Source organism: Notechis scutatus, chromosome 1, assembly GCF_049901735.1.
Source record: "Notechis scutatus isolate UNSWTSFEM ecotype Mainland chromosome 1, rNotScu1.2, whole genome shotgun sequence".
Taxonomy (NCBI): Eukaryota; Metazoa; Chordata; class Lepidosauria; order Squamata; family Elapidae; genus Notechis; species Notechis scutatus.
Window position 1 is genome coordinate 1003786 of NC_142009.1, and position 23843 is coordinate 1027628.

General features: G+C 45.9%; 1 protein-coding gene across 2 annotated transcripts; it reads left to right on the plus strand.

Annotated features, from left to right (window-relative positions):
• Positions 1–6205: 6205 nt before the first annotated feature.
• Positions 6206–22493, plus strand: YWHAE (tyrosine 3-monooxygenase/tryptophan 5-monooxygenase activation protein epsilon). 2 transcript variants are annotated; one of them, XM_087955438.1, is made up of 7 exons: positions 6206–6413; positions 9415–9614; positions 12363–12469; positions 14182–14388; positions 15095–15231; positions 20022–20067; positions 21026–22493. In XM_087955438.1, the coding sequence occupies exons 1-6, from the start codon at positions 6350–6352 to the stop codon at positions 20027–20029; spliced, it is 723 nt and encodes a 240-aa protein (XP_087811564.1). In that variant the 5' UTR covers positions 6206–6349; the 3' UTR covers positions 20030–20067; positions 21026–22493. The 2 variants fall into 2 exon arrangements, with proteins under 2 accessions (XP_087811564.1, XP_026544721.1); XM_026688936.2 differs by lacking the exon at positions 20022–20067.
• The last annotated feature ends 1350 nt before the right edge of the window (positions 22494–23843 follow it).

The window sequence follows — 23843 nt, forward strand, 5'->3', positions numbered from 1 at the left end:
TTTGTGATTCATTGCCTTAACAATGTAAGTGCATGGATAGGTAGTGGGTGGGCTGAAGATGCACCATATTGTTCAAAGAAACATTTTTAACATTCTTTTGTTTTTAGAATAGTGACCAATTTTTTTTAAAAAAGAACAAAACACAAGAAAAATACACTATCAAAGAAAAAAAAGTTTTAACTTTTTTAAAAAAGTGAAGTAAAATACAATAAAAATGCCATTTTAATAGTAAATAGTGACAATTCTAGTTATCTAATGCAATTATAAATTTGAGTGATAGTAAATGACAAGATCAGTTGCTGCAGAACAAGAAAGATTGTCAATTGATATGGGAAGCCTTGGTGGTTTAAATCCATAGTAAAAGCCTTTAGAAACTGGATCAAGTTAAACATAGCTGGGAAATCTTTTGTTATGACTGATGCTGTAATATGCCACATGATTATTAACAAAGTTGTGCCTTGTCAGACAAAAGATGTACATGGTAAATTTGGGCCAGCAAGTGTCATGCTGATCCTAGCTCTTCTTAAATAGAATAGAATAACAGAGTTGGAAGGGACCTTGGAGGTCTTCTAGTCCAACCCCTTCTCAGGCAGGAAACTATACCATTTCAGACAAATGATTGTCCAAGCGCTTCTTAAAAACATCCAGTGTTGGAGCATTCACAACTTCTGGAGGGAAGCAATTCCACTGGTTATTTGTTTTGTCATCAAATTCCGTAATTCTAGGTTGCTTCTCTCCTTGATTAGTTTCCATCTATTGCTTCTTTTCCTGCCTTCAGGGGCTTTGGAAAATAGGTTGACCACCCTGCTTCTCTCTGCAAGCCCCTCAAATATTGGAACATTGCTATCATGTCTCCCCAGTCCTTCTTTTCATTAAACTAGAAATACCCAATTCCAGCAACCGTTCTTTATGTTTTAGCCTCCAGTCCCATAATCATCTTTGTTGCTCTTCTCTGCACTTTTTCTAGTATCTCAACATCTTTTTTACATCATGGCAACCAAAACGATGCAGTATTCTAAGTATGGCCTTACCAAATAGCAAAGTTTAATACCAAGGAAAAAAGTGACCAAGTTCCCAGGCCTGGGGTTAACATGGGTGTGATTGGGGTCATTTCATGTCAAGTGGTCTGGGCGGCGTGGTGGTGCCCCTGCTCGACCATCGTGGATTTCAGTGAAATTTTGTGTGAACATGCACACATCCTCAATGAACATTGGTAAAGTATTACATTTGCCAATTCAATACTTGCGGAGACATAGTCAAGATGGCCAAGTTTTGTTTCTCAACAAAATATTGCCGGAGATGTGTCTCAAATTGCTGAAATCTCAATCATACTGTAGAAGGCTGCGGTATGGGGTCAAACAATTCCTCAACAGTTTCAAATGACACGATTAACTTTGTGGCCAAAATGTCCAATACTGTCTATCTGAATTTAAAATTGGCCGACATATTTCCTCGTTATGTTGCCTGCATTTATGACAAAAAATGGTGGGTAGGCAACATCATGGAAATTTTGATAGAACAAAATGATGCATTGGTAAAATGTATGCATCCGCGAGGCCCTGTTCATTCATTTCATTGGCCTGAAAGACAAGATGTTTGTTGGGTTCCAGAACCACATCTTATTTGCGTGCTTCCAGTGCCTTGTTAGGTCAACAGTATTAATTCCCAGAAGCGATGCTAAAGAACATGGCACGTAAATTCAATAATAAGCGATCGTTGGAATTTGGCAGTTCATACTAACAGTATGGACTTCAGCTTTGGAACCATATATGACACCCAGTTTACGCTTGGATTCCTAGGATAAACTGCCCAATCATCAGCTTGGGAATCAGATAGATATCCAAGGCTTTGGAACCTCAGGGAAGAAACTGAACTACAGGCTTGGGATCCTGAACCAAGAAACCCACCTGGGTACCGGGCATGCCCCCTAGGTCAATGGGGTTGCTGGTTCAAGTGCCTGAACTGGTAGTGACAATGTCACCATGGGCCAACGCAATATAATAATAGTAATGATGTCTATCTAAAACAAACAAGACAAAAATAATAATAGAATGCATGTGATGTTGCCATAGCAATGTCCTCAACTTTGTCCCTATTTTTATATGTCAGTGATGAAAAAACAACCCTGCTTTTTTAGGGGTTTGAAACAAGTCTTTTTTTATAAAAACAGGCTGAAAATACCCTATTTTTGGCATTTTTACAAAAAATGTCAACTTCACGCTCAATTTGTAAACTTTCAGAAAGCAGTAAGAGAATGCATTTTTATATTTGAAAACCTTGTGTTGCTAACTTTTTACGCACCAAGTTTTATGTTTAATCATACCTTTCCTTCCAGAAATATAAAAAGCCAAACTTTAATCTTTTTTCGAGCCACAATATTTTCGGCCAACTTTGCTTCAAATTATGTAGATCACTCATGAGAATGTTTTTATTGTTTTGTTTAATAGAGCACAAAAAGTTGTACAAGATGGCCAAGTTTTGTTTCTCTCAACAAAATATTGCTGGAGATGATATGTCTCAAAGTTGCTGAAACCTGCTGCGGTATGGGGTCAGACAAATGACTATATCTGCAAGTATTGCATCGGCAAATGTAACGCTTTACCAATATTCACTGGGGACATGTGTGCATGTTCATACAAAATTTCATTGAAATCCCTGATGGTCGAGCAGGGCACTTTTCTGAAATCAGACCACTTGACATGGAATGACCCATTGGTCAAGCCCCTATTGGATAGCTTTTTGTACTGTTTGTGGTTTTAGTCCTGGCTGATTATGTTTGTGAGCTTCAATTATTTATTTTTAATACATATTGTATGCCACTCAAAATCTTTTGGATGGACAGCTATATTATATTGAATAAGTTATAAATAAAAAAGTACAGTTGCTCCTCATTCAAACAATTCGCGAAGTTAGAGCTTGTCTATGATCCATTAGATTAGGAGGCCATTCTAGTGGGCCAGTTAATATAACTAAGGGCCACTCCAGGTCCTAGCCCCCAACACCTCCCAACAGTGGGTCTCCACCAGCTTCTTTTTCAGCATGATCACATAGGCTGGGCCAATTGTAGCTGCTGAATGGCAGTCTGCAGTTAACTTGGTGCCAAGCCTACACAGGTTAAAGCCATGTCTTTAAACTGCCCCCAAATGCCTACAGGCAGGCAATATGGAGCCTGTAATGCCGGTATTAGAAATGGCCACTAAAATTTTGACTAATTGAAGTTTGCGAGTCTTTAAAGGACAACCCCTTATGAAAGGTGTTGCAGTAGACCAAGTGGGACAAGGGCAGGAATCAGAGCAACCAGGTCCTCATATGAGATAGGTCTGCAACCGGTGCACCAGCCAAAACTGGCAAAAGACCCCCAAGCCATAGCTTCAACTGCCAAGAACCAGAAGTCTGGGAGGCCCTTAACTGACACAACTGCTCCAATCAGTGCACCCCTGGACAAACCAGTAATTGGGCATCCTAGAGTTCCTCCAATCTCTCCCCAGACTGTAGGCCACAAAGAATCTCAGATCATTTGCTAACATGTTCATCATTCTAGACCCTGTCCATACGGAATTCTGACCCAAACAAACCTGAACATGTATCCCAACTAATTGCAACAACCAGCACCTACAATTGACTCCTTTGACTGCTCTGCCAAAGCACACCCATCCATTCATTGTATTTATATGACCACCCATTCCTAGAAAAAGTGATTTTATAGAAATGAAGCCAAACAGCTCTAAAGATCTATTTGTCTGCCACCCTGTGGTTTGGCAAACCATCCCCTTAATCTCTAAAATTTGCCCACTTGCCTTGCTTGATGGCCCTTTCCCAATGAGGGTCCCAACCACCCATGGGATGACTGCCTCCCCACAGTGCAGGCAGCTGAAGTCTGAGCAAGGTTGCCAAGGGACTTCCTGCCGCTTGGAGGATGTGAGGGTTGGGGCCAGTCCACAATTGATCGGAGGCAGAAGAGATGTAAGGTAAGAAATGTATGTTTTTTATACTTGCATGTACAAACAGCCTGTCAGAGTAGGGGTCTGTTGTAAGGGAATGTCTTTCTAAAACTGGGTATCATCAACATAGTGATGATACCTCAATCCCAAATCATTGGATCACTCACCCAGTTGTTTCATGTGACATGCTAAACATGCACAGAAAGTACCAAGTCTTCTCACCCCCCACCCCCATCTACCAAACAGGGGCTTGACCTCTTCTCCACCAATATCTGCTGCAACCCCAAAGGTGCTTTTTTCAAAAAGCTACTGGACTTTGTTTTTCCTTAAAGACATTTCGCTTCTCATCCAAGAAGCTTCTTCTGTACCTCAGAACTGAAGAAACCTCTTGGGCGAGAAGCGAAACATTTTCAAAGGGGAAAAACCAAGAAAGTCCACTTGCCTTTTGAAAAAGCACCTTTGGGAAAACCGTGCCCTGGATGACCGAATCAGACACCTATTGCAACTGAAACCAGAGGAAGGAGCACAGCACCAGTGTTGCCAAACCTGAGAGCCAGTCCAGTGGGAGATCAGGATTGAAGGGAATCAAGGCTACTAAGGGGTCTCTGACTAAAGAACAGCAGGCCCCAAAACAGCAACTGCATCCTGCCCCCCCCTCCCCCGCCCAAGCAATCTAGAAGTGTGGTTAAAGCCATTGCAGTCCCATATCCAGGTCTGCCTGTAAGCCTGGGAACTCCATTACCAACCTGCCACAGAATCAGGGAGGGTAGGCAAGGAGGCTGGTACAATAACAACCTGAATGAACTGTGGAGCTCAATTTAACACACACGGCCTCATATCAAGCAATCAACCGCAGTGTCTCTGGAAGCCACCCAAGTGTTGTGTCACACAACTTAACACTTCCACCCCTACAGCGGATGCCATGCCCAAAACCCACTTGCGCACATCTCTGGGATGGGAAGACAGGCCTCAAAGCTCAGTTAAATTTTGGTAATATATACCAGATTGGCCCTCTCATCTCTGTTAGGTCAATGATGATGATTATTTATTAGAGACCAACCAGGCAACAGCCATCAACACCAGACTGTCCAGGGCTGCTGAGCAGGACAGAGAGCTGGGAGCAAAGGGCTGGAATGTGCCACTGAAGCAACATACAGGAAGCATGTGCCCCAAGAGTAACCCGCCTCATCTCCCGTCCAGAGCCTCTCCCTAACCATCACCCTCCATCCCACAGAATCTGCAGCATCCTTTGCTGGCTTCCTGCAAGCAATGCCAATGGGGAAGCTGGTAGGAGGTTGCCAGTGGCAACCACACAAAGCCCTTGCTCCACAGCAGCACAGGATTCGCTCAACAACGGCAACTAAAATCTGGAATTTCTATTGCAAAGCATGTGATGTCATGCTTTACAATATGCTATTTAGCGACTGGAATGCGCATCTCAACTGCCATTGTTAAATGAGCAGCAGTAGTCTCAGAGAGCTCCTGGAGGACCCAAGAGGTTCCAGAAGATGGGTCTTCAGTGTCTTCCAAAAGGGGAAGGAGGAAGACCTGGACTGCCCATTTAATGTCCGTCCTGGTCAAAGTCCTCAGAAAGACTGGCAGGCTGGGCATTTAGGAGCATCGGGCTAGGCCTGCTCCAATTAACAGGGTCGGGCCAGGCTTTGACAAAAACACATTAGCCTGAACTTTTCTCTTTCGTTGGCCAAGGGCCGCCTGAAGTTCTCCTCCACCTCCTGAAGGGAAAAGTGGGCCACGAGGGGCTGCAGCTGCCGGAGAAGCGCGCGGGGTTGGGTCGGGTCCCCCTCAGAGGAAGGGGGCCAAAGCGGCTTAGAAAGTTGGCCGACGAACAAAGCTGGAGGAGCGGTCAGAGGGGAGGCGGCGAGAGAAGGGGAGCAGCAGCGTCCGGCTCTGCTGGGGACGGGCGGCCTGGAGGGCACCGAGTTCTGCCAAGGCCGGGCGCGTCCACGCGAGGCCCCGCCGGGTGGGGGTCGAGGGCCCGGCCCTCTCAGCGCAGGAGTCGCCCCGCCAGGAGACGCCGCTCCCTCGGGCAAGGCGCCCCGAAGAAGGGGAGGCTCCCGGCGCTTCTTCCGCCAGGCTTGCTGGCTCCGTACCCGCCCCTCCCCGCCCCATGCTTCTCTGAGCCGGTGCAGAGCGCCTGCCTCGGCGGGAAACAGCGACGCCGCCTGCGTCCGCCCGGCGGTTGCCAAGGGCCAGCCGTTGCTAGGGAGGGCGAGGGGGCGTGGCGGCGCCTGCGCGCGGCGCTCGCACTGCCCGGATGTAGCGGGAGGAGGTGTCGCCGCCATCTTTGCCCGGAGAGCAGCGAGAGCTGATCGTGGCTGAGCCCCCCGCCGCCGGACCATCGGTCTCCATCCGTCCCGCGTCGCCGCCCTCGCCCTCGCCCCACGGACATGGACGACCGGGAGGACCTCGTCTACCAGGCTAAGCTGGCCGAGCAGGCCGAGCGCTACGATGGTGCGCGGGGCGGCGGCGGGAGACGAGCAGGGAGGGGCGGGCAGGGCAGAGCGCCAGGCGGGGGCGAGGCTGCGGCCACCGGGCCGGGACAAAGAGAGGCGGCCGGCAGCGGACCGGAGCCGGGCGGCGGGGCAGCGGCGACAAAATGGCGGCGCGGGCGGCCAGGGAGGCGGAGGAAGCAGGGCGGGAGCGCCGGGCGGGGGCGCAGACAAAATGGCGGCCGCGCGCTCAGGCGGCGGCAGTGGGGGAGGAGGCGGAAGAAGGCCCCCCGCAGGCCAGGGGGGAATTAGAGGAGGCGCCCCCTCACCCGCGCAGAGCCGCTCCAGCCCTCGGGGGGTGAGCCCCGGGCGACCCTCCCCAAGGCCGCGGTGGGAGGGGGCGGAGGGCCGCCGAAGCTGGGGTGCGGCCTCTCTCGGGGGGGAAAAAGGGCGGGGGCCCCCCAAAGGGCCGAGCCCGGAAGCGCCGAGTAAGTGAAGGAGCGCGACGGCCTCGCTCGGCTCACATGCCGGGCAGGAGAGGCCGGGCTGCGTCAGGCAGAGGCCGGCGCCTCGACCGATCTGTCCCTCCCCGCCTGCTTCCTCCCGCGGCGGCCGCTTGCCTTATTTCCCTCCTCTGGTTCCAGCGTTGCACCAGCGTTGAAATTGCTCCTTTTCTCCCAAATAGGAATAACGCGCGCGCGCGCAATCGCTAATAGTGCACTGTTCCTTCTCGGAATGCCACAAGAATACGTCGATTGCTGTCCCCCAGCATCTCTCTGGCCTTGGGGGCTCCCTACCTAGCAGGTCGGGATCTAGGAAAGCTGGAAAAAGGCAAAGCCACATTGGTGGGGGGGGGGGGGAACAAGAACAGGAGACAAACCCAGTTGATGGACTAAACTCCGATTATTTGTTTTTATTTTCTCTATCAGCAAAAGCCTGTGGGTGAGCAGGCCAGCAAGCTACCTGGGAGGAGATTGCTGGCCTTCTCATAAGGGAACAACACTCATTTTGGGTGCCACCCACCCCCACTTCACAACATACATGGGAACAAGCAAAAGAACAGTGTGGTCTTGGTGCTCCTGTTCCCCTCATTTAATTGCATTTAATTTTGTTGTACTAGGTGCAATGACAATAAAGTAAACTAAATATGTCAAGTACCCCAAGAGTATGTCGGTCCATACAGTTCACATATTCTCTGGGCATAGACCTTACAAAGAACGTAATAAAATCAACAGTACTAAGTGTAAACACAGCAATAAAATATGAAATTAGGAACAGTGATTCCCATATGTTGGATCTAAGCCAGGAAAGGGTCAGAATCCTGTATGGATTTTGGAACCCCTAAATACTGGATACTGTATTTCGTTTGCATGTGTTTCCCATTTAAAATGATAAATTGTAAAATGTTGACAGTTGTAAAATAGAATTAAAGACACATTCTGAAAACACATTTTAATGGACAAAACCTGGGTATGTTTGCATCACTCAGATGTTGAAGTGGCTCTAGATATCAGAAGGGCTTACCTTAGTATTTAAATTCTGCAATACTTGGGAGATGCGGAATGGTTTGAACTGGTGCTGAACATGTTCTGTGTTGGATTAGGTTCCTAGAAGAGGACATATCATGAGTGGGGTCTCAATGAAAAGTATCAAAATATTGGGAGAGATGATCGTGTTCATGGGCTTGTTAAGGGACCTTAGACGCATCAAATCCAGTCCTTTGCTCAGTATGAGACCCATCAAGGCATCATTGGCAGAGGACCAGTCATCCTCTCAAAGACGTTGCTTCATGTGGCCGTCTCTTCCACTGACTGACATAGTTCATGCAACCCAGAAGTTTCTGCTAACATCTAGGCTGAACTTATTTCCTTTAAATTGAATCCATTACTTCTGGGGCAACAAAGAATCGCTCCAACGCATCTGTGTGGCAATCCCTCCGAGGTTCCACAACTGCTATTATGTCTCCCTTCGGTTTTCTCTTCTATGGGTTAAAAAACCAGAATTTGTAACTCTTCTTCATGAGGTTTGGTTTTCCAGCCATTCACTACCTTGATCATCATCTTCCAAGCTCTTAATTTCCTGCTGTTCTTTTTGAACCATGGTTCATAGAACTAGACCCAGAACCCCAGGTGGGGTCTATCCAGGGCAGAGTAGAGGGGAATGGTTACTGTCCATTATCTGGAACCTGCTCAGTTATTAATGCATCACACCCAAATCCCTTTCAGCTGTCCTCCTGCCAAGCCAGATCTCCAGGCCATGTTGTTATGTATTAGGTATTTTCACTGCTTCGGATTAAATATGAAAAAAGCAGGTTGTTAATCTAATAATTTTAACATATTGACTTGATTCATGCCCAAAAAGTATGGGATGTAATATTGCTGGAAAGCCCAGCCATGGGTGATCATCTTGACTGGTTATCTTGAATATAAGCTTGAAGGCTAGCTCTGCCCAGAGGGCCACATTCCTCTAGTGGAATGGGCAAGTGAAATGCTCATGGCTTGATATAAATGGGTGTCTGAATTTCATTTGCTAAGCAGTCCTCCTCTTGTGTCGGGAGGTTCCCTTCTGTGTCCTCCATACTTTCCTATAGCATTTGTTAGCCCCATTTCTTCATGCTACTGTACAAGGGAGAAGGTCTTCAGATGATTGCAAGAATTTGCAAGAAGCAGTCAGTGGAGCTGGCTGCATTTGGAATCTCAGCCATTCAGAGCTCTGGTTGCCACGGCTGCAGCTTTGTTTTCCAGGACTGCTCAGCATTGGTGCAGCAATGGTTCTTTGGAAGGCTTCGATTAATCTGTCATAAAAAGTTTTGCTACGTGCATTTATATTTGCTCCCATGGGGGCCTGCTGCTTTTGGCATTGCAGCCTGGTTTGTCTGATAGTCACACACACGGATCAGGGTAAGTTTCTGGGTTTGAACTGTCAATATTGGTTTCATTTTTGTTGGATGACCATAAAGTTTATTCCCATATTTGGCATGAGAAATCTGACATAAGTCTCTGTGTTGTGTATATCTATTTTAGAAATGGTTGAATCAATGAAGAAAGTGGCTGGAATGGATGTGGAGCTGACAGTCGAGGAAAGAAACTTGCTCTCTGTTGCATATAAAAATGTGATTGGTGCCAGAAGAGCCTCCTGGAGAATAATCAGTAGCATTGAGCAGAAGGAAGAGAACAAAGGTGGGGAAGACAAATTGAAGATGATCCGGGAGTATCGGCAAATGGTGAGTGCTGCAATTGTACTTCCTCAGTCCCCAGAATCGTGCTTGGAAGTGGCTGTGTTTTGTTTTGCAAGGTTTGTTTAGCAGTGACATCTGGGTGGAGTAGAGGTACCTTTTTATCCCATTTCCTTCTACTGTCCTGGGTGTGTGCACCACAGCATTTGTAGCTCTTGTGGCATTCTGGCCCAGCTCTTTTCTCTTCCTCCTCCCAATGGACTGAATGGCTCTATTTCTGAAGACGGGCATAGATTGCTGTGGAAAGAAGCTGCAGAGTCTGGAGGCTTTGGAATGTGTCTCCAACATGTATCCTCTTTCCAGTGGTCTAGTAAACTGCACTGAGTTGCCGAAAGAGTCCTTTGAGCATAGCTCTGTGCGTGGGTGAAACTGAATTATTCACTTGACTTGAACACATTTACCGACTATGGAATAACCGTTGAGGACGGGAGAGAGATGGAAGGAAATAAGAGCATTTCACACCGTAACACTATTTCATAAGTTTTGCTCGTTTATAAATGGGATTTTAAGTTCCATTTCAGTTACTGAGTTAGCTTAGGAGAGGCAACCATTAACTCTTGGGGAAGGAGGCACTCTCAGATTCTTAAAATAGATCCAGGGAATGGGATGTCTTTATTATTGTAAGGCAGATTCTCAATACATATGAAGTTTTGGGGGCTTTAAGTAGAAATCGAGATACATAGAACTATATAGTTTCTCAGCCTATTGATAGATTCTTTGTACCTTTCCTCTGTGCAAACTGTACTTAAGTTTACGAATCCTAAAAAGTGCTATATGGCACTGAAGGCAAAATTCTAAACAATTGCACCCCCATAGCTGGGTCAAGCCAAATTGACCCATTAGTGTCTGATTCCAGAAACTCAAAACTGAAATGCACACATAATAGCTGCTGTTCTCTGCTTCCTTAAGCCTGTCCTCAATCGTCGTTTTCACAAGAATACCTCTAAGCATGCTAATGAGAAACTATTGAACTTCACAAATATATTTGAATTTTTTTAATCATATATAATTTAAGCTTCAATCTGGACACTTAACAACATTGGCAGTCCTTTTATTCTAAATAATGCAACTTTCCATGTTGAGGTGGTTCAGCCTAGGAGGACTGGTCTTCATTGGAGGCTGCCACGATCACTTAGGCTTTGCAGGGGCCATTCAGGCTTGTGTGTGTGTTGTATACACGCTTCTGGGGTTAGAGTCATGGCCTCTTAGGTTTGGAATCTGGTGAAGGGCTCCCTGGACTTGATTTTGAGGCAAAATCTGAGCTTTCTTTCTGTGAAAGGAATGCAGAGATCCATGTCAGTGCAATAGAGCTGTATAGGAGCTCTGCATGCCTTGATCACTTGCCCTGATGAACGGGAACGCTGTGGATGTGCATCCTCTTAAAGGCTTTCCAGATATTTTAACTATCAACTATTTACTAAGTCTGCATTACTATTGCTATTAATCCTCCCATCCTTCCTTTCACCCATCTCCTCCCACTTACGACTATATGATTGTAACCTTGTTGCTTGTATCCTAACAAATTTTTATTGACTGTTTCCTAGTATGACTTGATTGCTTATTTGTACCCTATTTGTACCCTGTGACTATTGTTAAGTGTTGCATCTTATGATACTTGACTCTTGATGAATTAATGTATCTTTTTATGTACACTGAGAGCATTTGCACCAATCCATTCACGCTTGGCCAATAAAAGAATTCTATTCTATCTTCAGTTTCTAATAGAAAAAAATGTTCGGTGGGGGTGTAGTATATCCATGCAGATGTAATACGGTGATGGGCAGTCTCTCCACTGGAACATGCTAGATCTCAGTCACAGAGCTGCCTCGTATCAAGGTGCCCTGCTCTTCTCCTCAAGGTATAAGGGATGGTTATCTGGGAGACTTGGCCAGAGTTTGTGGCACCTTTACATGTTGGGATCAATATGCCATCTGGTGAAATCGGTGCCCAGGAATAAATCCAACCATTGCTTTCTCAGAGCCCTGGTTTTAGTACAAGAAGAACCAGTTGGTCACGAAGAACCCCTTTTTTCCATGGTAGAGAGAATGGGGTGTCATGGCAGCACGTCCAGAATGGAAAGATTAGGCAACCCATGTGGCCCGTTGGCTCATCCTTTCAGAGATATTTCCTTGCCGGATTCCTCAACGCTTTCGACAAGGACAGAACATCCTGCCTTAGTTTGAAAAGATGGGATATGCTCAGAGTAGAACTGCCATGAAATAGAAATTTTATGACATTTTGTATTATGTCATAAATTGCTTTATGATAATTTTATGTCATAAAATTTTTATAAAGTTTTCCAAATTTCAGTTCCACGGAAGTCATGCGTCCCAGATTTTTGGATTCATTCTATAAGTTGGCTGACTTGAGATATTTTGGTTCAAAAATTGTTGCCCTACGATATGCATACGGTTACAGAAGTGGGAGTTTTAATAGTGTAGAGAGGAAATATGTTCCCATCTAGTTTCCCCACCTTCTCCTGTAGGTGCTGCTGGGTGGGGGGAAGGGGAGGTTGTTAGCCGCCTAATGCTGGAGCCAGGCTGGAGCCGCCAGCTGTGACTAGATCAGCAGGGGGGAGTGGGGAGAGCATCCTTTTCCAAAGCTGTCCCTTTGACAGGCAGGAGAATATATTGGGCATTATTTGACTGGCAGTTATTTTTCTCATACATTGTTAGTTGAATTCAGCTTCAAATGCTTTGATTAAACTCTTTCTACAAACTTTTTCCCCCTTCCAAGGTTGAGACTGAATTGAAACTAATCTGTTGTGATATTCTGGATGTACTGGACAAACACCTCATTCCAGCAGCCAATACTGGTGAATCGAAGGTTTTCTATTATAAAATGTAGGTACCAGATTGCAGGCATAGGGTGTGTGGAAGAGTGTGTGCCTTAACTAAACTGCTTATTTGTGGAAATCCTCTCTATCCTAAGAAACAAATCTGAATGATGAAAAGTAATTTTTTTCTACCATGATGAAGACCTTGAACACCCATGGAGGTAAGAAAATGAGCAGAGCTTGCATCTAGCTAGGCAGGAAAACAAGCAGAATGGAGAAGCAAAAGAATAAAGAAACCAGTCCTGCATTCTTCACATCATGTATCTGTTTTTCAACCTAAATAAGCCAGTCAGTTCCTAATTGCATCCTGTTTTTTTTTTTTGGGGGGGGAGGGTTGTTGCCCTAACTTTGTGGGTGTTCATGCTCTTATTTTAGCCCTCAAAGAGGGTGTCCTGGGTCTGCTCCCAACTTATCTTTTAGGAACTTTGCAATCATTCATTGCATGAACTTTGCAATCATGCAAATCTATACCAATTAGATGGATTATAATGTGATTTATGAAGGGAAGCACGATAGTTTTGTATAAGTACTCTGCATAAGGTAACATTGCAGTCTTAAACTAAAAGGGTGGTCTTTTAATCAAATATTTGAGTATGGAACTTAAGTTTTACTAACTCTTGCAAATCTGACCACTACTTCTATATATAGGGTCCTTTGAGCCATAGTTAGAAGAATTTCTGCCTTGGATAAGTTTGTCATTTTCCTCCTTTCCAGTATTAAATCTTTCTTCTAGCCTGGCCATCTGTACCCGAGAGAAAGAAAAAGGGGAAACAGATAGGAAGCGACCAGGATGAGTGGCTTGAAGCAAAATCTGGTAGTTGCTGGACAGGTTCGAGCAATTCATTTTCATCTGAATTTCAAGATGAAACGCGTAGTAGTAGGAATAGCATAAATATTTCTTATTTTGAGAACTGATTGCATTGATTCTTTTTATGCAGAAAGCCCTTTTAACTCCACAATAGGTTTTACACAGAAGCATAAGCTAGGGTTTGGGGAAATGTGTCACTATGCAGCTTGTTTGCTTCTTGTTATTAAATGGCATAAGCTTCCTTTTCAACGGAAGAGGAATTGAACTGAAATAAGTAACTGGTTTCCATTTTCCCTGCAAAGAGAGAAATGAGCTAAGATGTTCACTTTGGGCAAACAGCTTTAATCAGATCTATTTATTATTTTAAAAGTTTAACCTTATAATCAGTGGTGAAAAAATGAAATTTGGTCTTTCAGTTGACAGATTCGCCCTGCTTCCCCTCCCCTTCTGCCTCATTTTTATTGCAATGGAATATTTAGATGCTTCTTGGTGGGTGGAAAATTTAGAGTGCAGTAATCATATATGGGAGCCTGACTTAATTCTTGGCAAATTATGATCCATAAGAATCTCACATTGTGCCAAGCAAATATAGCAGGTTAACATAAGAATAATGACGATTTATTAAATTAATGTGCCTCCTGACTCTCAGTGAAATTTCAATCATATTTGCCAAAGGCTTCAGCGAAGAGCCAGATCTTGGGGGCTTTTGAAATACACTATGCAGGGAGGGGGGTGCTGCACAAATCTCGGGGAGCAAGTGGGCAGGTTTAAAATATTACAATTCAACTCTTTTATCCCATTAGTTAGAAATAACAGCAGCCCAAAGAGATTGAAATCCACTGCAGCAATAAGTCGTCTTGCGCATCCAAGGTCTGGGCTTGCTCTTGATTGCTTTTTATTCCCTTGTCCAGGAAAGGGGACTACCACAGGTATCTCGCTGAGTTCGCCACAGGAAATGACCGAAAGGAAGCTGCCGAGAACAGCTTGGTGGCTTATAAAGCTGCTAGTGATATCGCAATGACAGAACTTCCTCCAACACATCCCATCCGCTTAGGACTTGCCCTCAACTTCTCTGTTTTCTACTATGAAATTCTTAATTCTCCTGATCGTGCCTGCAGGTAAGTGAGGCATACAGACTAATAAAAGAAAGTGGAGTTACTAGGAAGCCTCGTCCCTTAAAGCAGGGGTCCCCAACCGCCGGTCCGCGGACCGGTACGGCCGCGGAACAACCCTTACCGGGCGCTGGTTGCTGGGCGCCGCCATCTTTTTGGTAAAGCGCTTCTGGTGAGCTTTTCCGGGTAGAAAGCTCACCGGGCGCTGTTTTAAATATAAAGATGAGGCGCCAGCGCTTTCGATGAGCTTTTCCGGTAGAAAGCCATTTCACCCGAAAAAGCTCACCAGAAGCTAAGCCGCCATCTTTTATGACGAAACCGCTCGATGACATCACCGGAAGCGCCGTCATAAAAAGATGGCGGCGCCCAGTTGACGCTGATACCGGGCCGCGGCGCCCAGCTGATGTCGGAACCGGGCCGGCGCTCAAAAGGTTGGGGATCCCTGCCTTAAAGCCCTCTGTGAATGAGTGTCTCAGGGAACTCCAGACTGTTGCCATCCTTGGATCGGTCTGGAATACCAGAGGAGAGGAGGAGGAGGAGGAAGGAAAGGTCAGAGTTCCCCCAAAGGTGTTCCCTCCGTAGGTATTGTGTCAGGGGACCAAGCCGGCTCTGGAAAGGGAGACTGCTGCAGAGCCCGGGGGCAGTTATTGCCAGGCAGGAGCAATTGGTTCCCTTGACATGTTTTGCTACTATAGTCATCCTCTGGTTATAGGTTGGCAAAAGCCGCTTTCGATGACGCAATTGCAGAACTGGATACGCTGAGCGAAGAAAGTTACAAGGATTCTACGCTTATCATGCAGTTGTTACGTGATAACCTGACACTATGGACTTCAGACATGCAGGGTGACGGTGAGTAGGCCCGGCAGGTCCAGCGCTGCCCCGTGACCTCATGGCACACCATAATGGAATAGGAACATATCCCCGTGTGGAAGTCTAGGCAGCCAAGGGCTGGGTAGGGAGTGAAATGAAAGATAGCTTCTTTCCCTCCGTGGCGTTGTTGTCTCCGGCAGAGGGACCAACCCCGGAGAGTCCTTTATATATGGAGTATATTGGGGTTTGCGGTTCACCAATGGGGAAAAGAGCTCCCTGTTCAGCAGACACCCAGAGGAACTGTCAGGGCTTAAGCACCCCGCCCTCTCCTTGCTTGCACCTGAAGCTGCTGTCAGCCATGGGCTTGTTCTTAAGATCCGCGCAGTCTGACTTTGGCCAAGTATTTAGACGCCAATAAACAGGTTTTTTTGGGGTGGGGGGGGAGGATTCTGCAAACTACTTCATTTTACCTTGGTTGAATGACTCTCATACAAGGATGTAGTGCTAGATCCTTATAAGCATACCGCCCCTCTAGTTGCCTGATTAATTCCAAAGTTCTTCCAGCTGCGTGGAGATTGATAGTCTCCGGAGAGCCCTTTATTTTTGTTTTTTACAATTGCAATCGATTCTCGGTTTGGCCATGGGTTCTAAAACAATCAACCAATGGAACAGCTTGCCCTCGGAAGTTGTGGGAGCGCCATCACTTGAGACTTTCAAGAAGAGATTGGACTGCCATTTGTCAGAAATGGTGTAGGGTCTCCCGCTTGGGCAGGGGGTTGGACTAGATGACTTACAAGGTCCCTTCCAACTCTGATTATCTGTTATCTGTTAAAATGTATAGAACACCTTTCTTACAATGTAATTTCAAAATTGGAGAAATGGGTACTGTAGGGGGAAGGATCTCGAGCCATTAATGTAAACTATTATTTTCAGCCACTGTATTAATATCTAAAAGATGATTTTAAATCCTTCAAGCCTAATTTCTCTTGGAATTCATTCCTCTCCTGAGCATTGATAAATTTTTGCTAATTAAAGCATCGATTGGCAGTTGAATAGTAATGGTTAAAAGTTTGTGAACCTTCTGGATTTCCAATATTTCTACACAAAGATGACTTAAAATGTGACTTCCCAGAAGTCCTAATGCTAGATAAGATTACTCACTTAAAACAAATGAACCAAAACATTATATTTGGCCATTTCTTCATTGAGAAAACCCAAAGCTACCTATTTTATATGTGAACCTTTCTTTTTAGGAACTGGTGTTCAGCGCCCCCCGCCCCCAGCAGCAATAACTGCAATGACTTTCCAGGGACAGTTAGTCAGTCCCTGCCCATCGGCTTGGAGGGATTTTGGCATTCTCAACCCACCCACCCCCATCCTTACAGAAGAGATTGAACTTGGGGGGGGGGGGGGCTGGTGAGCTGCTTGAACCGCCTGATTTAAGCCCTCCCACAACATTTCTATAGGATGAAGGTCTGGACTTTGGCTTGGCCACTACCAAACATTAATTTCCTTCTGCTGTAACCATTCTTCGATTGTACGACTGGTGTGTTCCACAGGAGGCTCCCCCAACAGCCTTCTGGCTCGCCTGCGTGGCCTTCCGCAAACTGTAGGCGGGCAGCAGTGTCCTTTTGGAGACAAGGGGCTTTCTTCTTGCAACCCTGCCCCACACACCATTGTTCTCAAGTGTTTCAATGGTGGCCTCACCAACATGGACACTCACTCGTCAATGCAGGAGAGGCCTTCAGTCCCTATCGGGGTTCTTGGAGACTCCCAAATATTACAGGTCTTGCTCTTGGTGTGATCCTGGTTGGTCAGACGCTCCTGGGGTGGGCAACAATGGTGTTGACTTGCCTTCTTAGGTACAGATTGCCTGACAGCAGATTGGTAGAGTCCAAACTCTCTGGAAATGATTTTGCAACCTTTTCTTGTCTGCTCAACATCAACACCTGTTTTTTTTTTTGGTTTTTTTTTTTGGAAATACTCAAAAATCTCCTTTGTTCAAGCCGTGGCACACTTCAACATAAATTGCTTGTTGTGAAGATCAGGCTTAGAAAGTGAATACCCAGAATTGTCTATGGAGATTCTCAGTCATCCAGGTCATGGTTTGTCCAAAGGTGTTTTTTCAGGAAGCAACTGGTCTTCCTTCTTTTCCTTTGAAGACGTTTCACTTCTCATCCAGGAAGCTTCTTCAGCTCTGACTGGATGGAATCCTTCCTTTCCCTACCATGCAGTCAGAGCTGAAGAAGTTGCTCGGATGAGAAGCGAAACATCTTCAAAGAAAAACAATAGAGCAGTTGCCTCCCCTGGGACAATACCCAGAATCCTGTACTCTGGGTAAGGCAGGACTTCCCACACTTATACCTGATCATCATCACCCCATTGATTGAAATCCCTGGCTCTTAATTTCCCCTTCAAATGAGCTGGTAGCCCTAGAGCAAGGGTCTTCAAACTTGGTAAGTTAAGACTTGTGGACTTCCACTCCCAGAATTCATCAGCTAACATGACTGGAGGAGGAATTCTGGGAGTTGAAGTCCACAAGTCTTAAAGTTGCCAAGTTTGAAGACCTCTGCCCTAGAGATACACTTTTCCCCACACATAAATATGGAACTTTAGATAATTTTCTTCAGTGAATAAATGAACAGAGTATGTTTTTGACATTTATTTGGCGTTTTTTTGTCTAGTTCTAGGACTTGTGTGGAAAAGATATGTTTTAGATCATATTCAGGCAGAAATATTGAATGTTCTAAAAGGTTCACAAACATTTTTGTGTGTATGTTGTGTTTTCCTGGATTGTGCGTGGTTTCATGTATTTTTTGCACTGCAGGATTATGTCTCTTTCAGAGCTTTTTTGTCTGGTGCTCTGCACTCATTTAAAAGTAACAGGCAAGATGTATCATGAGGTAAAGGTTAAATTTAAACATACTTCCAAGAAGGTCCCATTGAATAGCAGGGGACAGAATTATAAATAGATAAGCATAGGACTCACAGCACTTTTGAGAAGAAAATCTGGTAGGCGAATAAGCAAGTTGTGTTATTTGAAATTTGAAGCTGACTTTGAGATAAATTACTTGGAAGGTGAAATGTTAAAGTTCACCAAACAGCTCTGGTGAGAAACCAGATTACTATCCCATGTATATAGCGGTGAGGATCGTAGTTTTGATCTGATAGGAAGCTGACCATCTAAAGTTCTTTCATCTCTTTTCCCTTGGGTCCCATATAGTGTCTATAATGAGCAGGGTTTATTGCTGTAATTGTTCTTACATTTAGCTGACACTCATTCCAATAGCTTGAGGCAGTTCACAAGACTATGTATATTGCATATAAAGATGTAAGAGCATTTATCACTTTGGAAACTTTGAAACAAAGCAGTACAATGTCTGAAATTCTTTTTAAAAAAGTAGATTTTAAGCTCTCTGTGGGCAGTTGATTCCATAGCATGGGACCCGCCATGTCAAAAAGAAAATGGCTTCCTAAATACGCCCCTGGAAATGGCCGCAAAGGGTTTCCGCTGAGGACCCAGGAGTGCAAAGAACTCCCTGCGTGGGTCTTGCAGTTCCTTTTGAGTCTAAAGCGTGTAAGATGAGTGCCTGGAATTGGGCTTGGAAAGCAAGTGGCAACCGATGCCTCGCTCGACACGAGAGGGCCCCGGTGTAGGGTACCCCCTGCGGTATTCCACTCCCCATTGATGCAGCTTTAATTCTGGCCCCAGCCTCTTGAAGACCTGTCACACAGTAAGGCTGCATTGCAATCTAACCCTCCAGGCTGCCAGCAGTTGGTTTCTGCTCTCCTGTTAGGAGTATATCGAACTTTGCAGATTTAATGCTGCCAGCCAACATGCAGAGCATTTTCTCCTTTATACCGAACCACAGAGAGGACAGGCTCCTTGCTTTTCTAACGCTGTTCCGGTCTGTCCCATCTCTTTCCCAGTTAGTTTCATCAAAATTAATTTTTTTCTCTCTCTCTATCCCAAACCTGGTGAAATGAGAACTGGGGGAGGCTGGGGAGCTTGTTCTTTGCCTGCCAGTCTGGTTTCCCAACACCGTCTCCATCAACAGGAGACTGAGGTGTACTTGGTCTTGTCCTTTTCTTGGGATGGGAGACCTTGAAGAGATGACTGGGGTCTCAGCAAAGACAGCACAGAGAAAGGAAGTGCACATCAAGCTTCCGGAAGGAAATTCTCGTGGCTTTTACTTAAAGAGAACACGCTGTTGCTTGGCAGCAGAATGTATTTATACAGCCTCTGAAGTTCTGCACGTGTTTTCTCCAACCGCCCTCCCTGTTTTCAAACCTAGAAGGTTGCCAGCCGCTGAATTCAGTGGACAGTTCCCAGTCAGCTGGTCTCCAGGTCAGACACCGAATCCTGGCTAGTCCTTAGAACAAAGAACAGTAGCATCTAAATAATTACCCTTTCTAAGTGAAGCTGCATGACAATTCAATCCTGTCGGTCTTGGTTTGTGCTGCTCCAACAGAAACCCGATGCTATGGGAAGTGCAGGAATTTGTATCTTGCTGGCTGTTGAATACAGGATGAGAAGATAGAATTGGGTTTCTTGGTTACTGTCCTGTTTGCAGAATTCCTGTCCTAAAGGGTTGGGCTTAGGGTTCTAGGAGAGAGGGGGCTGGGGGCAGAATGCAGGGGCCCTTGTTTGGGTGTGTGTGTGTGTGTGTGTTGCTTTCCTGTTTTCTGATGCCTTACAATTTCAGTGCTGAACATGTACATTTGGGCTGAGGTTCCTCCCCTTCTCATGCTTTTTTCTAATCGTAGTCAAACTCAATAGGTTTCCTTTTCTTAACTGCTATTTTTTCCCTTCCTTTTCCATTATGTAGATTCTTAAAAGGAACTCCACCTGTTCATTTTCTAATACTCTACTTTGTAAGTCTTCATGATGACCCTGGAGAATACCTTTTTTCCCCTCCTTGTCACTCACTAATCATGCTTGCATTATGCTTGCATCTCTGACTCATGCCAGGGCTATGCACCAACTCTTGTCTCTCCCCCCCCCCTCCCCAAGTGAAGGTCTGTGAATACAATTAGATCTGGCATCTTACACCCACCCCCAAAGCAGGATGCTTGACTGAACACCCTCGGAGATGGTCGGTCCTTTTGTTGCATCCCATAAGGGTAAAGTCACAACTTAGCCTGTTTTTCCTCTGAATTTTTTCCCTTTGAACCAGGAAGTAGGGCAGGTTGTACACAGGCTCCCTTTTTACTGGCACAAGAACCATTCCTGAAGTGTCTAAAGGACTGGCATGGCGAAAGCCGAGCTTTTCTGCTGGTTGATGTGACCCCGCTGCATGTCAGGCCGTGTTAGACGTGTGGTCTCCTGATCTTAGGGGGACTTGTGTGCTTGTGCGCAGAGAACCAGGCAGGGGCAGCTCGCCCTTGGCAGAATGCAGTGGAGCAGCCCATCTTTGTTGCATGCGTCAGTTGGATCGGGAGGCTCCAAATTAACGAGAAGCATGGAAACATCTGTGGTCAAAAGGATCCTGAGTCGTTTTTGTCCATAGTTGCTTGTATTTGGGGATAGACAATTTGCTCTTAGTGGGATAGGTTTGCAAGATGAACTAACTAGTCTTGCGGATGAAATGTTGGCCCTGCCATGGCTTCCTTTGTCTTCACCCGGTTTCCATGTGGAAGGGAAAGAGAAGAACGCTTTTGGGGGGGGTTGCTCCCTTGATTGGGCCTTCTGGTCACTGCCCCTCTGCTGTGTCTTGGGCTGTATGGACTGCCCTGCTTGTGTGTGTGGGTGGGTGTGGGTGTTCCTTAAAGGCAGGGTGGTGGCACCTGCTTCCCTCTTGCAGGGCCTAACCGTGTTGATTTTTCTTCCCAGGTGAAGAACAGAGTAAAGAAGCACTGCAGGATGTGGAAGACGAGACCCAGTGAGACATCAAGGCCAATAAAAGACCCCATCTTTGTCCCCCTTCTGCCCCCTTCTCCCTCAAAGTCCCTCAGTCTCCCTGGGAGCCATCTTATCTGACGTTGTGATGGGCCCCAGAATTTAGGTTCCTACCCTGTTGTTTTTTTTTTTTTTTTTACACAGTTGAAAAGTTCTTTAAAAGGCAAGAGTGAATGTCTGTGGATTTTACTGGTGCCAGCTTTCAGTTTCTTTAAGACACTAACCGGACTGGCTGCATGGAGGCTTTTTCTGAATTATTGTGTGTCTTCTGTCAGTTGGAGGTAACATCTGGAAGCCATTAGAATTCTAGGGAAAGTATTTTGCACTGTGAAGTGCAGATGGTGGCATTTTTCATTTTTTATAATTGTTTAAACAATTTTATACCAGTGTTTAAAATTGGGCGTTTAGCTTGAAGTTACAGGTTTCATTGGAACAGTTCTTGTAATGGTTTTGCTGTCAAACAAAACGAAAACCCAAAACTGCTGAGGTGATGGGTGCTGGTAACGGTTCACAATCCGTGGCTGCTCATTCTTGCCTTCTCTTTACTTTCCCTCCAAGCAGGTGAGCATTGAAGGTGGCGTTGAAAAGCCTGCATGTGTGTTGAATATTTTTCTCTCCCTTTCCCTGCCCTCTTTGCTAGCTCAACCTCTTTTGTTCAGTATGTGTAACTTGAAGCTAATTTGTACTACTGGATATCTGACTGGAGCCACAGATACAGGATCTGTATTGTTCTTACTGAAACACAGCATGGAATTAACATTAAACTTAAATAAAACAACCCTAAATTAAAACAATGCCAAATACTACTGCTACTTTACCCTGGTCCCTATTCAGCCAAGAGGTTGCAGGCAGAACAAGTAGCAGGAAAAAGCAGAGTTTATGGACTGTTGGTGGCTGTAATTTCACTAGACGGCCTCGGCCAGGATTTGTGAATCTAAATTTGTGGCTGGATACAGAACACCCTCTTCTACCCTTGAACGTTCAATCTGCTTGACGATGGCGACATTGAGGTTGATGCTTCCATCTTCTAAGCAGATAAACAGAGTGGGTCAGGTTGAGCTAGAGCACCTCTTTGAAAATCAAGCCGTGTTTCTTCCCCCCATCTCCCCTCTTCCTTTCTCTCGCCCTCTTGACTTTCTCAGCAGCTGCTTCCTTTCAGTGTTCAACTCAACTTATACCTTGTTCATTTCTTTAGGCCACGGGCTAGTAAATATTGGAGGGATTGTGTGGAAATTTTAACATACACTCAGAAACATTTGGCTCTTTTTTTGTTTTGTCTGTGAATGCCTTATCACATACCTCTGGTCTGACCTGTATCCTTGCCTTTTAGTTTCATTTGGGATTCCCCTTTGGAGTGAGCAGCAAGTCTGTTGGATAAATAAAATACTGTGTAAAGATTCTGCACCTTGGCGCCCTCTCTGCACAAGCCTTTCAAAAGTGGGGAGCCTCTCAGCCATCACCCAGCATCAAGCATTTCACCTCTTGAGAGAGTAGCACCATTGGGAAGGCCCAGAGTGTGTGCCCCAAGTGCTGTCTGAGAGCAGATGCAACAAATGGCAACTTAGAGAAGGCAGCTTCCCTGATCCCATGGAAGCCGCCTCCTTTCCCTCTCCCCCCAAAAGAGGAGGAGGTTTGGCCTTGCTGAAATGACTGACACATTCCTTAGGCTAGTTCAGGGGTGTCTGGATGCGTCAGGTGCTGGCCATGCCGACCCGTTTAGCGGGGGGAGACACAATACACCACGTGAGATGACAATGCAAGTTTGACACCCCTGGGCTAGTTATTTCCGGGGGAAAAAACCTCAGGGAGCCTTCCGGCTTCTAGGATACCATTTTTTCATCCCTGGTTTTACCAGCATGGGGATACCTCTGTCGGGTAGGGCAGGGCGAGGGGTGTGCCAGCGAAGCAGTGTGTGCTGCATCTGTGGGCCACCTTGGGGACTCCCATTTCAAAGCCTCTTTCGCTTGGAGCCTGAGAAGCCTTCCTGTTTGCCACCTCCCTACTTTCAACCATGGGCCCTGTGCAGAGTCCATATAAGGAGGCTTCTGTGTGTAAGGGGGACTTCCAAGCCCATTCTTGGCAGCCCAGGTGATGGGAGAAGGGTGTCTCCCAAGGACAAGGCAGCAGCCTGTTTGGGCTGCTCCTGCTTATGTCTTCCGGGGGTGATTGGGCCAAGAGGGCAGCTTGCATTAAACGGGTTTTCCAGAACTTTTACCTAGCAGCTTGAATACCTATAGGATTTCTTGCCCTTTCCGATGGGCAGACAGGGCAGGGTGACCAGTTGAGACAAGTGCAGCTCTCCTTTCAAGTGGCGGAATGGGTGATTGACTCACACTGGGTGTCTGCCAGGGGTGATGCAGACTTCCAGAGCCGGAGAACATCAGGCTGAACCCACTGCTCCATCTTCAGAGGTGTGACTCAAGCCTGGCAGGTGTCAACTGAGCCCTTGTTGGCCCCTCTAATCATTTCCCAGGTAAAAACAGCGGTGGACATAAAATTGGTGAGCTATCCTTACTCAGAGCCCTTGCCATGATCCAGTTGGGCAGAGAGGAAGTGGCAGGCTAAAAGGGCGCACATCTACTGTTCATGCAAAGTAGCTTCCAGGAAGCCCCATCTTCACAAAATATCTCACCCATCACTTGCCACTGGCCAGAATGCTGCTGTTTGCTTTATAGAGCACCATTGCTGGTCCTACCCTGGTACCCTCATCGGGGCAAACCTGGGTATTCACAGCTGCTGATTGGAGGTGGAG

Coding starts and splice junctions, on each gene's coding strand:
- YWHAE (XM_026688936.2), top strand. CDS start 6,350: ATGGACGACCGGGAGGACCTCGTCTACCAGGCTAAGCTGGCCGAGCAG. Junction 12,470..14,181: donor AAGGTTTTCTATTATAAAAT/GTAGGTACCAGA, acceptor TCCCTTGTCCAG/GAAAGGGGACTACCACAGGT. Junction 15,232..21,025: donor TTCAGACATGCAGGGTGACG/GTGAGTAGGCCC, acceptor TTTTCTTCCCAG/GTGAAGAACAGAGTAAAGAA.